Genomic DNA, 13530 nt, shown 5'->3' with positions numbered 1-13530 from the left:
TATGGGGAATTAATCTAGGATCCTTGAATGTTTAATTACCAGGCTTAAATAATGATAGAAGGCATTCCTGTGTAAATTACTAACTGATGTGGCAAACACTCTTCATAAAAGTCCTTGTTGATATTTTCTATTAACAAGAAAAAGTATCACACAGTAATGGTATGTCAAGGACATGATAATTTTCATAGTTTAGTTTCATTTTCAGACTTTTTACTTTCAGTCCAGAAAAACTGTTAAGCAGTGAACTGCCTAGTTTAGTAGAACACACTATTTTAAAGCAGAATTTCTATGTGTTTTTAGCAGCATTAATTGGAAGGGAAGTAGTTATCTTAATTGGAGAAAATGTAATCACTGGGATTTTTATCTATGAATTTATCTCAAATTCTAAATTTAGTGGCAACTAAATTAATAAAATTTCCTAAAATCTCTTCTTTTATAACTCTGTACTGGTTAGTCAGAAAGTACAGAATCATCACAAGCTGTCATAAATTATGGCAGTAAAATTCTTCACTTGTTTCTTTTGACAGAAAATTTAGATTAAAGGTACTGAACAGAAAATCTATCTCTTCTGAATTCTAAATTTCTGCTCTATTTTAAGAAATATAGCCAAGGGCTGGAGAGATGGCTCAGTGGTCAAGAGCACTGACTGTTCTTCCAGTGGCTCTGAGTTCAAATCCCAGCAACCACATGGTAGCTCACAACCATCTGTAATGAGATCTGGTACCCTCTTCTGGTGTGTCTGAAGACAGCTACAGTGTACATATATGTGAGAAATAAATCTTAAAAAAAAAAAAAAAGAAATATAGCCAAAAGAACATGAGTTTCTGAATTGCACCTAAATATGTTTTGCTATCTTCATATCATGTATCCTTGGGAAAAGTTATTTAGGCTTAAGAGAAAAAAAACCAATCTACATTTCTGTACTTTAACATCTAATTGGCACACGAGGTATAATAGAATTTACCTCTAGGATTGACATAAAGACAGAAGCAACATGTCTTACCTACTTCATTACAAAGTTTGTTTCCTACGGCCACAGAAATCAAGTGAGTAATGGTAAATACAAATTCATTTGAAGGATGGGCCAATGAGATGATTCGGTGGGTAAAATACTTGTCCTGAAAGCCTGAAAGACTTGACTTTCATCTCTGGAACCCATGTAAAAGCAGGAGAGAACTGACTCCACAAAGTTTTCCTGAGCTCCACATGCATTCCATGGTGTGCCTGCACTAAAAGTATCTTTAATTCTTCTGTAGTAAGTGTTGTCTCTGAGGTTTACTGCCTCTGTCTGCTAACCCAGACCTAGTCCTGGAAGCTTGTAGCCTCCATACAATCTTATCAAGGTCTAGAATGTTTTCACCCTCTGAGATTTACTGCTGAATAAGCTCACCTTTTTCTTTTCTGAACTCTGGCTGGCTGATCCAACTCAGCTGTTCTGATTCAAACTCCTCTTCAAGCTCACTAATTCAATCTGGCTTCTCTCAGTTTCTTACTGAATTGCTCTGCTTAGCCTCATACTAACTTTGGCAATCTACTCTAATCTTCTGACTCCTTTTCATTCACTGGCTTGTTCTTCATCACCTGTTCTGACTACCTTATTCTCTCTGCAATCTGCCTCCTAGCCCTCTCCCTCTCCCGCACTCTGCACTGCTTTCTTAAGTAGCCCCCCCCCCATCCTGGTGAGAGTTGGGCATTTCTATTCTGTCAAATCTTTCTCAGATTTGTCACTTTGCTGACACTCAATAGATATCACTTTCAAACATGGGTGCTTCTTTCTACAAACTAACTTTATCTTCACTGTTTGGGATTAAAGGTGTGTGCTAAGGGCATGACTGTATTCCACACAGAGGGATTAAAGCTTTGTGCTAAGGGCTGAGCCACACAACTAGAAACTGCATTTTCTCAGTGAATAATACAATTTTGGGTTCACAGTGTGATCAAATATCCTACAACATGCACCCTCAAACATTATACCCCCATAATAAAAAAAAATTAAATCTTTGAATTTTTTTTACCCATCCATGTCTTGATGAGAACAGTGAACAGTGCAGAGAGCAGTCAGCTGTAATACAATAGTGATTCCTTCTAATGCCTCAGCAACAGAATTCTTTAGAGTACCACATTCAAGGGAAATCTGAAGGGATTCAGCTTTCTGTTTCAGAACATTCCATAATATGCTCTTTTTGTCCATATCCACATGATTAATTCTATAAATAAGTATAATCACAGTAGAGGGTATTAATATATGATATAAATGTGTTTCAAACAAAATATGGAATGGGGGTACAGCTCAGGAATAATGTTTACTTAATATACATAGGCCCCAGGCTTAAAGTCCAGCACAAAATTTTAAGTAAATGCCTATATTTAAAACAAAAGAATCAGCAAGACAGCTCAGCAGATAAAGGCACTTGCTACCAAGCCTGAGAACCTGAGTTTGATCACTGGGGACCACATGATGACAAGAAAGAACCCATTTCCACTGATTTCTACACATTTGTTGTGATACATACACACATGTAGACAATACGGAGAGACACACATACACACCAGTAACTGTAATAGTAAAATAAAAAATTTGCAATGTATTATCAACTTCTTATCTACATTAGGAGAGATTTAAAACAACGTTCATTAGGCTGAACTATGGCAATTCTTTGGCTCCATACAAAAAATAGTATATTAAGATTTGAACTTATAATAGACACACAGGCTGACAATTTCCAAATATTAAAAACCAAATTAAACAGGCAGGCAAAATCATTCAAAGTAACTATATCTAAGTCTACAGTGTCATACTAGAGTATATCATAATGACTGGCAAAATATTTTAAACATTCCTATCGCCCATTTTTAGAAAGATGTCCTTTGTGTTCTTAAATCAGAATAGTTAATGAAACTTTATTTTTTAAGATAAAATTTTATGAACTGTCTACAAAAAAATCAGATGAGGTCATACTCTTCAGACTGTCTGGATGGCCTTTTGTAAGAGCTGAGAGAGGAGCTGAGTCTACGCCTCTTTGGTGACACACCATCATTACTACCACGGAGATTCTCCTGTTGAGCTTGACGTTGAATTCTCTCAATAATTTCCGTACTTTCCATTTTCAAGGCTGCATAAAATGGTCCCAACAAATACTGAGAAGACAAAAGTAATTTCAAATACCACCTCTTAGGAGTTGTTTACATTATTTATAAACAGAAAATGCATGAGTGTTACATGTTCCCAGGAAGCTAAACCACTTCCGAGTTTTTTAAGACAAACCAAATACCCACATCAATCAATATTATTTTATATTCTATTAAAGACGGTTCTATAGCTTTAAAAAGGTTAACAACAAATGCATATTATAAACCCTCCTCCCTTTCTCAAAATGTTATGCAGAAATCTTCATAAGGGAATCATTAGCTATTTCATGCTACAAATCCAACAAAATTTATTGACTAAATAAGCTAAAATGTTTAATGTTTAAAATATTGAATCAAGTTACTATACATCTGAGTATTTTATTGCCTGTCTTTCCCCACAGTCCAAACAGGAAAAATGATAGAAAATAAATATCACTAATTACATATTCTAAAGTGAAATTCACAGATAAAAATCTCAATGATTAAGTTTTCTCCAATTAAGATAACTAGTCTCCTTTCAATTAATGCTGCTACAAATATGTATTTTATAAATTCTACTTTAAAACAATCTATTCTACTTCACTAGGCAGTTCACTACTTAATGAACAAATTTTTCTGGACTGGAAGTAAAAAGTTTTGAAAATGAAACTAAACTATGAAAATTGTGCCCTTAACATGCCATTATTATATGTGGTGTTCTCTTGTTAACACATCCTATACATATACACACGCTTAAATGAACAAAATAATGTGTAATCTTAATACTTACCCCCACATGTGTCTGAACTCCGAGGACATCTACAAGAGCTCTACAAATATCAGTCACATAAACCTTCCTGACCTGTAACGCCGACTCATACCCTGCTGGCACAAACGTGAGGAAATACTGCAGTAAATGGCACAGAGCTGCTTTCAGCAAATCAGACTTGAGCCGCATGAGCACGCGATCTTCAAACATGACGCGGAGTTTTTCCAGCAGCACATTTAAGTAAACAGGTTCAATATTTCTATAAGCCTCAGCTTCAAAGGGGAACAGTGTTTTTACCAGCTTTGACAATGGCTCTTCATACAATTTCAGTTGGTCAGCATCCATGCCTATAAGGTGTTGTAGCAACTCCAAAAATAGGCTGAAAAAGGTGCTGGCTGGCTGTGCTGGTAATCCTCCCAGCTCAAAGAGCTCAGTTAAAAGGCTAATTGCTAAAGATCTGATCTTGGGACTACCATGCTCTAGCAGAGCACAGCCAATCTGCCACAGTAACAATTCTTGTCGTCTAAAAAACACAGTTGGAACAATATGAATAAGAACCATTAATAAAGTGACTTCAATAAATTCTACATTTTGCATGTTCATGAACTGCAAAGGAGCTGGCTGTAAACATCCCATGTGTTCATCCAATCGGCTTAAAAATCGACTGACAACCACTGGCCATTCCATAACATCACCCACTGCATTTCTTTTGTGGAGGTAAATCAAGTCTTCAAAAAGATAAAGTAATTCTCTTGTGAGTACCCCAAAAATAGCAGGATTCTTGCTTTTAAAAAGAAATAATAATGAGCAGATAACTTCACATATTTTCTTGTGTAGCATGTGGCAGGATGGAGTTGCTGCAATCCGTAAAAGTCTTGTAATGATCCAATGACTGAATTCTTTGAAACAAACAGAAAACATATTAAATGAATAAGTATATGTGTGAATTTTCTAAATGTTTGGTGATTGATTTTTAAAGTACAAATTTCACTAAGAGAACAGTCTACATTTCCTACATGACAGAAAGGCTGTACTTCAGAATATCAATTTTGGAGTTAAAAATTGGTTTTAGCTTACTATCTACTAGTTATGTCAACTTCACATCTCTGAAGCTGCAGAATAATAGCTATGTTACTGGCTACTGTAATGATCAAGCGATGTAACATATGTGAGATCAGTATAGTTCCAAAAACATAATAAATATCCAACAAACAGTAGCTAGTATTACCCCTTCAACAAAAATCATATTTTCCTTTTATGAAACAATATCCCATGTAGCCCAGGCTGGTCTTAAAATTGCTATGTGGCCAAGGATGACTTTAAACTCTCAATGATCCTTCTATTCTCACCTCTCGAGCGCTAGGGATTATTAGATGTGCAAGCCAGAACAGTCGGCTTCCTTCAAGGAAAAGTTAGTGAATGTTGAGCTGGAGGTATGGTTTAGTGTAAAGATCACTTTTGTACTACATGTAAGGTGCTAAATTCAGTCCCCTATCCATATGGACATGTCATTCATTCATTCATTCATTCATTCATTCATTCACTCATTCATGCAAGAGAGAGTCTCTCTACATATTTGTTTGAGACAAAGTCTCTCAATACAGCTTTCGCTATCCTGGAACTCATTTGTAGAGAGATCTACCTGCCTCTGCCTCCCAAGTGCTGGGATTAAAGGCGTGTGACACCATGCCCAGCTCACTTTAAATGTTACTAGCTTCAAATTAATTTCATAACCCATTGTGGGTTGTAGTCCATACTTTATAAAATATAACAAAAACTGAAAATGTAATTGTAGTATAATTTAAGAACTTATGACAGAAGAAAGACAGAACATCAATAATAAGAACATATAAATCAGCAGCAAAAAAGCTAGTCCTAGGTAGCCAGGAGGAATCGGAAAACTTTTTAAAAAAGAATTATTTATTTTATGTATATGAGTACATTATAGCTGTTTTCAGAGACACCAGAAGAGAGCATCAAATCACATTGGTTGTGAGCCACCATGTGGTGGCTATGATTTGAACTCAGGACCTCTGGAAGAGCAGTGGGTGCTCTTAACAGCTAAGCCATCTCTCCAGCCTCCAGAACACTTTTTGAAGGCTACAGTATTAAAGCAGATACTATTAGCAAATTTTAAAATATTTCATTATATGGGAAAATGTTTGCTCTGCATCCCTTTATGAGAAAAATCAGAAAGCAGGGAGGGGCAGATTAATGGGGTAGTAACAATAAGGTAAAAGCCTAGAAAAAGGCTTTAACATACAGGAAACAAATTTTTATTAAAAGGCAATATAGTAAGTTTGGTTTGGTTTGGTTTTTAAAGAAAGTTTTTCCTCCGTGTAGCCCTTATCAACTTGAAACTTGCTCTATAGACCAGGATGGCATCCAACTCAAAGATCTTCCTGCCTTCACCACTGAGCACTGGGATTAAGTGTGTGTACTACCATGCTGGGTGAAAGTAGTTTCTGAATAGAATGTCTAAACAAACTTTGCAGTAATTAGAGACAATGTTCCAGTAACACTGTTAAAGAAAGAGAGCAGCTAAAGATGGCACGTCAGCCTATGCCTTTAACCCCAGCACCAGGGGGCAGGCAGGCAGATCTGAGTTCCAGGCCTTACCTGGATAAAATAACAGCACTTACCAATACAACTGTCTTTGGCCTCATTTTGGCCCTGGCTTCCATTCACATTTACAAACATAAGTGGAGAAGACTTCATGATGTGCTGGATAAAATCAAGTAACATCACAGAGGTCGGCTGAGCGTCAGTTTTCTTTACAAGTTCGAGAGCAACTAAGAGATAAAAGATTCTTTTAATTAAGTCCTAACTAATTATAGAGCTCTTGTTAAGAAACTAGATTTTGGTAATCAAAACTTTGTCCAGCGGAGTACTCATGTTAAACTGATATATGGAGATGTCCTATGATCTTATCTAGCATTATTTTTGTATGTGTATGGTATATGTCTATGTACATGTCCGTGTGTGTGTGTGTGTGTGTGTGTGTGTGTGTGTGTGTATATACATGGATGCGAAAGTCAGAGGTCAATGTTGGGTGTCTACCTTACTTATTGAGACAAGATATCTCACTGAACCTAGACTTCACCAAGTTTAGCTAGATTGGCTGGACCAGGAAGCTCAACAGATCTGCTGTGAGATTTGCAGCAATCACAGGATAAAATGAAACAATTCTGGAAAGATACCATGAAGGAATAGCTGGATAAGGAATTGATTGAGGGAATAAGCAAGTGGCCAAAACAGAGGGAGAACTAGATGAAGCCCCAGCTTACAAGTGTTCATAGAACCAAATGAAGCCATGGCTTACAAATGTTCATAACCCTTTGCTATCTTTTTAGCAACCTATAACTTTGTAGACTTGAAAATAACAAAGTTTAAATAATTTTAGTAAATCTCAAAATATGTTGGTACCAAATTTCGCTTTTTGTATTTGCTGTGTTTTCACCACTGGTACAAGTCATTAATAACATCCGTATGATTGGACTCAGACACGTTTTACAGCTAACACATTAAAGAATTCTAGGAAGCCAGTAGAGAATCATGATTATTAACAGGAACACACACTTGATTTTAAGATCTAAATTATAGTATGTCTTAAGTAATAAGCAATACTGAGTAACAACCTGCTCGAAATGACTACCTATAACAAAAACTAACTCTGACTAAAATTGCCTAGAGGAAAAATGATAGTACGATGTTACATGGAAAAGCACTGAAGTTCATGGAAGAAATAATTCCCTCTTACCAACATTTACATCTGTAAGTATTCGGTCAATGAATTGGCAGAGAATTTGTCTTGGTTTCCGCACAACAGTATTATATTCCTCTGGAGTAGCACTGAAATACAAAGTAAAGTGTGTTAAAAGAGACACAGTGGGAGCCTCTAGCAAGATGGCTTAGCAGGTAAAGGCACATGCTCCAAGTCTGACCTTAGTTCCACCCTCAGAACTGATGTAGTGGAAAGAGAGATCCCATGACCTCCACATGAACTGTGATGTGTGTGACCCTCCCTCTCGATAAATAAATTAGAATAAAAATGTTTTATTAGGAGGCATGGTGGCACATACCTCTAGCTGGAAGCTGAGGTGGAAGGCTTGCAATTCTAGGCCAGCATAAGCTATTTAGAGAGTTTCTGTCTCTACAAACTAAACCAGCAAAAAGCGTTCCTCCTATCTTGGTGACTCCCCAACTATAAAATTATTCTCATTACTACTTCATAATTATAATTTTGCTACTGTTATGAATCATAATGTATATATTTTTGAAGATAGGGGTTCTTGAGCCACAGGTTGAAAAGCACTGGTTTAGCTGTGGCACGTTAGAATCTGTCCCTATCACACTGAATAATACTTTCTATGTTCATGCTACATTTGGAAGGGTTATGTCTACTTATCTGTTGGTGAACATTAGCTTCCGCCATTGAGCTATTGGGAATAACAATGCTATGATGAGCCAAAGTGTAAAAATATATGTTCAAATCCCGGTTTTAAATTCTTTTGAGTATATAGTAAAAAGAGTTGTGGGGTTAGAGTAACTGTTTACCCCATCCTCCTTGGTGCGGCACCTTCATTCCACTTCACAATGACTATTATACTACTTTACACCTACACTAACAATGTACTACGGGTTCCAATTTCCCCATATACTTGCCGCTTGCTTTACATATACAATAGCTATTGTAATGGTCTGAAATGGAATCTCCTGGTTCTGTTTTTGAGGAGGGTTGAGACAAGATCTCATTATACAGCCCCTTCTAACACCTTGGTAGCCCAAACTGTCCTCAAACTCAGTGAGCCTCTTGCCTTGTCCTCCCAAGTCATCACGCCAACTTCCTTGTGGTTTGGATTTGTCTCACATTATTAATCATATCAAATACCCATCTTTTCCTTTGCTTATTAGCCATTTTATATTCTCTCTGGAGAAAAATCTGCCTAATTTCCTTATTTATTTTTCTCATCAAACGATGGTCGAGTTATATAAGCTTTTAATATATAAACTGCTGTTAAACTCTTACATTTTTAATTATTTTTAAAAAGTCTGAATGTGCGTGAGGTATACATATAAGTTCATGTGTACATGTTCGTATGAACACAGGTACTTGTGCCATGGTGCTTCAGTTAAGGTCAAGGAACAACCTCAGGTGTCGGTCCCTGCCTTCCAGAATTTCAGTGATGACAAAATGTGTATTATCACTTTCCCAAAATCTCCACTTTAACTCATATGCTTTTAGAAAAACTGAGATTACTAAATTCAAATTTTTAATTACTCTTGCCCCCACAAAGTCTTTTTTGCCACATTCGTGCAAAGTAAAAAGAAATTCAGACAGCACAAATGTGGTCTTTTCATTTATTCTCTAATTTAGGTTTTTGGGTTTTGGTATGGCCAGCGGGAAGAGATGAACACCGCTGCAGTGCGAAAATAAAAGGAAGCAGACATCTCAGAAGACTTAAGGTCAGCACTGACTCTCCGTGCAAACTTTCCAGTTTACAGGAGAACAGATGATTTTAGTTGAGAACTCAGCTGCAGCCCTGGTCTCCAGATCTAGGGAAACTTACAAAAGAAGAAGGGGCGTGGCAAGCACTAACTTTTCAGATTGGAACCGGGTTATTTAGTTCTGGCTGGCCTCGAGGTTCCCCTACCTCTGCTACCCAAATTCTGGTTTTAAAGGCGGCGTGCGACGCTACGTAAGGCCCAAAAGAGACATTTGCAGATGTAGATGTATATCATCTCAAGTTTTAGTTTGGGTAATGCTGAGCACGTTAGTCTGTGGACCTGTGACCAGTCCCTGGGATTTCCGACTAAAGTAACGGGCTGGTCAAAGTAACGAGCTGGCCAAAGCAAGGCCTTTCTTCGAGAAGAAACATCGACGCTTTCGGGCCGTGATTTTGAAACAAAACCTAAGCCAAGTAATTCAGCCAACAGCCACCAAGGCCCAGGACCCAGGGAAGGTTTTCGAGAAACAAATGAGTGTGGTGAAATGACCAGAAGAGACCCTTCTCGAGGTCAAGCAGAAAGACGCTCGCGTGGGCAAGTCCCCGCGAGCGCAGCAGGCGCTGCCCGGGCATCCCCCTCACGTGGGTCGCGACCGCTCTCCGACCAACTGCCACTGTGAGGGAGCAGCGCCCACAGGCCGCGGCGCGGGCTGAGGAGACACGGTGTCTCGAGGCTGGCGACGACGCGTGGCCCTACCTGCCCAACTCCCGCAGGGCGGGAATCATGGACGCCAGCTCCAGCCCGTGGTCACCCATGGTGACACCGAGCGGCTCTCAAAACAGCCGCCGCCAGTGCCGGGCTTCTCTACAGTCGCGCCGGGAGGAGAAGGCGGAGCGTCGACGGGGGCCCGCGAGGTCCAAAACTCCTCCCGGAAGCCGCTGTTTAGTTGCTATCGGTACCTGGGGGAAAAAATCTCGGAGGAGACAGGGGCGGAGCCAACAGCGGACGGTACCCGCCTACTTTTCCTCCTACGGGAGTGCGTGAACCCTCCGCGGGTATCTTTGCTCAAACTTGGTTGCTCAACGAATCAGTACTCCAGGATGTGGATTGGAGAGGGACTTGACGACTCAACAAAGTTAGATATTTCACTGTCAGAATGACGTATTTAACTAGGTAAGGCCATGCAGTAATGCTTACATTTGCTGTTTCGGACACAAGAGTACTGATACACCCTCCAAAAATAAAATTAAAAAATGGTGGAATGGCAACCAGATGCGCTCCTGACTGCGGGATTGGAACCTGCTGTACTTTTGAACACCCATCCCTTTTGGCCCTTTTCCTTCAGGTATGCTTGCAGAAATGACACAAGTCTTATACACACCAGCAACATAAACTCATTCTTTCCCCCTCTTCAATTTTTTTTTTTTTTTATCTGTATAGCACGTAGAACCTAATGGTATTGAGGGTGTGTTTTGAAAGGAAGGGCTTGCTTATTTTGCTCATTGCTGGCAACCTAAGAACTAAAACAGTCCCTGGTGCATAGTTTATGTTTAGTAAATATTTTTGAATGAATTGTTAAATGTTAGAAGAAAAGGGATTGGGAGTTATAAACCCTGAAAAAAAAAAAAACTATCATTGCACTTGCTAGAAGGTATATAAACTCAGGAAAATACTTAATCCTTTTTCTATTTTTATTTATTCATCTCATCTCCTAAGAGTACACCAAAGGTTAAAAGGTGTCAGAGTCAGACAAGAAAATGTCATTTATTTTCCTTGCCCCATTCCCACTTCCCTCCTTTCTTTTTCTCTTCTTCCTCCGTTCGTTCTTAAGTCAGAATCTCCTATGGATCCTTGGCTCCCATTCCTCATCCTCTGGAATGCTGGAATTACAGATGTGTACCCCTATTGAATGGCATGTGTAGGTCTTTTAAAGTTTAACTTGTAAGTCACTGTGTTGGCTAGTTTTATGTCAACGTGACACAAGCTGCAGTCTGTTGGGAAGAAGGAACCTCAATAGAGAAAATGCCCCAACCAGATTGGCTTGTGGGTAAGCCTGTGGTACTGGGGGTAAGCCTGCAGTACCTTTTTCGTGCTTTGGTCATTGATGTAGGAGGCTTCAGCCCACTGTGGGTGATGCTGCCCTGGGCCTGGAGGCCCTGAAACCTTTTTTTCTTTTTTTTTTTTTTTTTTTTTCTGGAGCTAGGGGACCAACCCAGTGCCTTGCGCTTTCTAGGCAAGCGCTCTACCACTGAGCTAAATCCCCAACCCCCTGAAACCTTTTCAAACGCCATGAAGAGCGAGCTAGTAAGTAGCACCCCTCCATGGCCTCTGCGTTTGCCTGTAGGTTTCTGCCTTGGGTTCCTTCATGGCTTCCTTCCGTGATGCAGTGTGATGAGGGGCTTGTGAGCTGAAATAAACCCTTTCCTCCCCAGGTCACATTCCGTCATGGTGTCCTATCACAGCAATAGAAACCTAACATAGGACAGTCAACTATGACAAGCAACGTATCAGCTAAAAAGCAAGAAAAGCTAACGATGTTTAAATCATATTGAGAAAGATTACAACGATGACAGAGCCGAGGCACCTCCCAGTGGAAGAGCACTAACCTAGCACATGGGGCTCCGGGCAGAGGACCTGTAGTACTGTGCAAACTACATTTAAAAAAATAAAGCCAGGCACAGTTGCACGTGCCAATCCCCTTACTTTGGGTATAGAGGCAGAAGGATCAAGAGTTCGAGGCCATCCTTATCTCTACAATGAACTTGAGGGTAGCCTGGGATACAGGGGAACCCTGTCTCAAAAAACAAAACAAAACAAAAACAGAAAACAACCCAGTGTGCAATTCATTGAGTAGTGCTGCAATTCTAAAGTGCAGGACCCCAAACAACAAAGCTCTGGCAATCTAATCCAAAAAGTAATTTTTCAAACAATTATTTATTTTTCACCTTAAATTCCAATATCAGACCCCTCTCCTCCCAGTGCCATTGGTGGGCCACCCTGGGCAGTCTACATATGTCCTGTGAATGCGATCCAACACAATCGTGAATGACAACATGATGACCCAGTGTCACAAGGACACACTTCAGTAAGTTGTGGGGAGGCACTGACCTCCACAGAGTGACAACAAGCTCCCTTTGAGGATATGACTATAATTCTAGGACCTTAGAGGAAGAGGCAGCATGATAACCAAGCATAATGTCTTCGGCTGCATGGTGAGGCATAGTCAAACAACAGCAAGAGCTAGTCAAAGCTACACTTGAATTTGGAGGAAGGTGCGAATCAGAAGAAAAGGAAGCTGGCAGCCACATTGACAGCTTTAGTGATATGTCAATAAGTGAGCAGTGTCAATCTTCTCTCCAAGGACTCCAGTCTTTCTCTGCCAAACTCTGTGGAAGAATTTCTTCATAAGGCTGAACCTATTTTTCATTTCCCATTTAGTCCTAACCCAGTGTTTATTTTACTCTGCCCCTCTGCCCCTGCCTTAATTCTCCCCAGAATTACCAATGGCTTCTCTTTTTCTGCTGTTATTTTTGCTTATTGAGATTGGGTCCCCCATAGTCCAGGCTGGCCTTGAGCTCACTGTGTAGCTGAGGCTGATCACCTTCTGGGTGCTGGGATTGCAGGCATATGCCTCGATATTTAGTTTATGTAGTGCTGAAGCTCAGACTCATGGTGTGGTTTGAATAAGAATAACCCCCAAAGGCTCATATATTTGAATGCTTGGTGCCCCCAGTTGATGGAACTGTTTGGGAAGGATTGTTGGAGGAGTGTCCACTGGGGGCAGGTGGACTTTTAGGTTTTAAAAGCCCACTATTCCCAATTAGTTCTTTCTCCCTCTTCCTTCCCCACCCCCCCACCTCCTGTCCCATTCTCTCTTCTTTCTCCCCATGCTTGTGGATCAAGATGTAAGCACTCAGTTGCTGCTCCGGCACCATGCCTGCCTGCCTGCCTGCCTGCTGCCATGGTCTCTGCCGTAGTAATCACGGATCCTAACCCTCTGAAACTATAAGCACAATAAACTGTTAATCTCTAGGTTGCCTTGGTCCTAGTGTCTCTTTTCCAGCAATAGAACGGCAACTAAGACTCAGGCCCTTGACAGACACCTTGACAGACCTTCCAGATGATCTTGGAAGCAGACCCACAGACTGGGCCACCACCACCCCCCTCCGCCCCCTGTAATCTTTCTCTCCTTTCAAAGCTGCTAT

At 40.0% G+C, this 13530-nt stretch overlaps 1 protein-coding gene across 1 annotated transcript in view; it reads right to left on the bottom strand.

Annotated features, from left to right (window-relative positions):
• Positions 1-10214, bottom strand: part of Atr (ATR serine/threonine kinase) — an 88208-nt gene extending 77994 nt beyond the window's left edge. The window contains exons 1-6 of the mRNA XM_032909981.1: positions 10082-10214; positions 7638-7729; positions 6520-6669; positions 3899-4776; positions 2960-3138; positions 2016-2207 (exon numbers count right to left, since the gene is read on the bottom strand). Of these exons, the coding sequence (XP_032765872.1) occupies positions 2016-2207; positions 2960-3138; positions 3899-4776; positions 6520-6669; positions 7638-7729; positions 10082-10140 (1550 nt within the window). The 5' untranslated portion in view covers positions 10141-10214. The remainder of the gene's footprint in view (positions 1-2015; positions 2208-2959; positions 3139-3898; positions 4777-6519; positions 6670-7637; positions 7730-10081) is intronic.
• Between the last annotated feature and the right edge of the window lie 3316 nt (positions 10215-13530).

Source organism: Rattus rattus, chromosome 8, assembly GCF_011064425.1.
Source record: "Rattus rattus isolate New Zealand chromosome 8, Rrattus_CSIRO_v1, whole genome shotgun sequence".
Lineage (NCBI taxonomy): Eukaryota > Metazoa > Chordata > Mammalia > Rodentia > Muridae > Rattus > Rattus rattus.
Note: the sequence above shows the minus strand (reverse complement) of the source record. Positions and strands in the feature narration are given on the sequence as shown.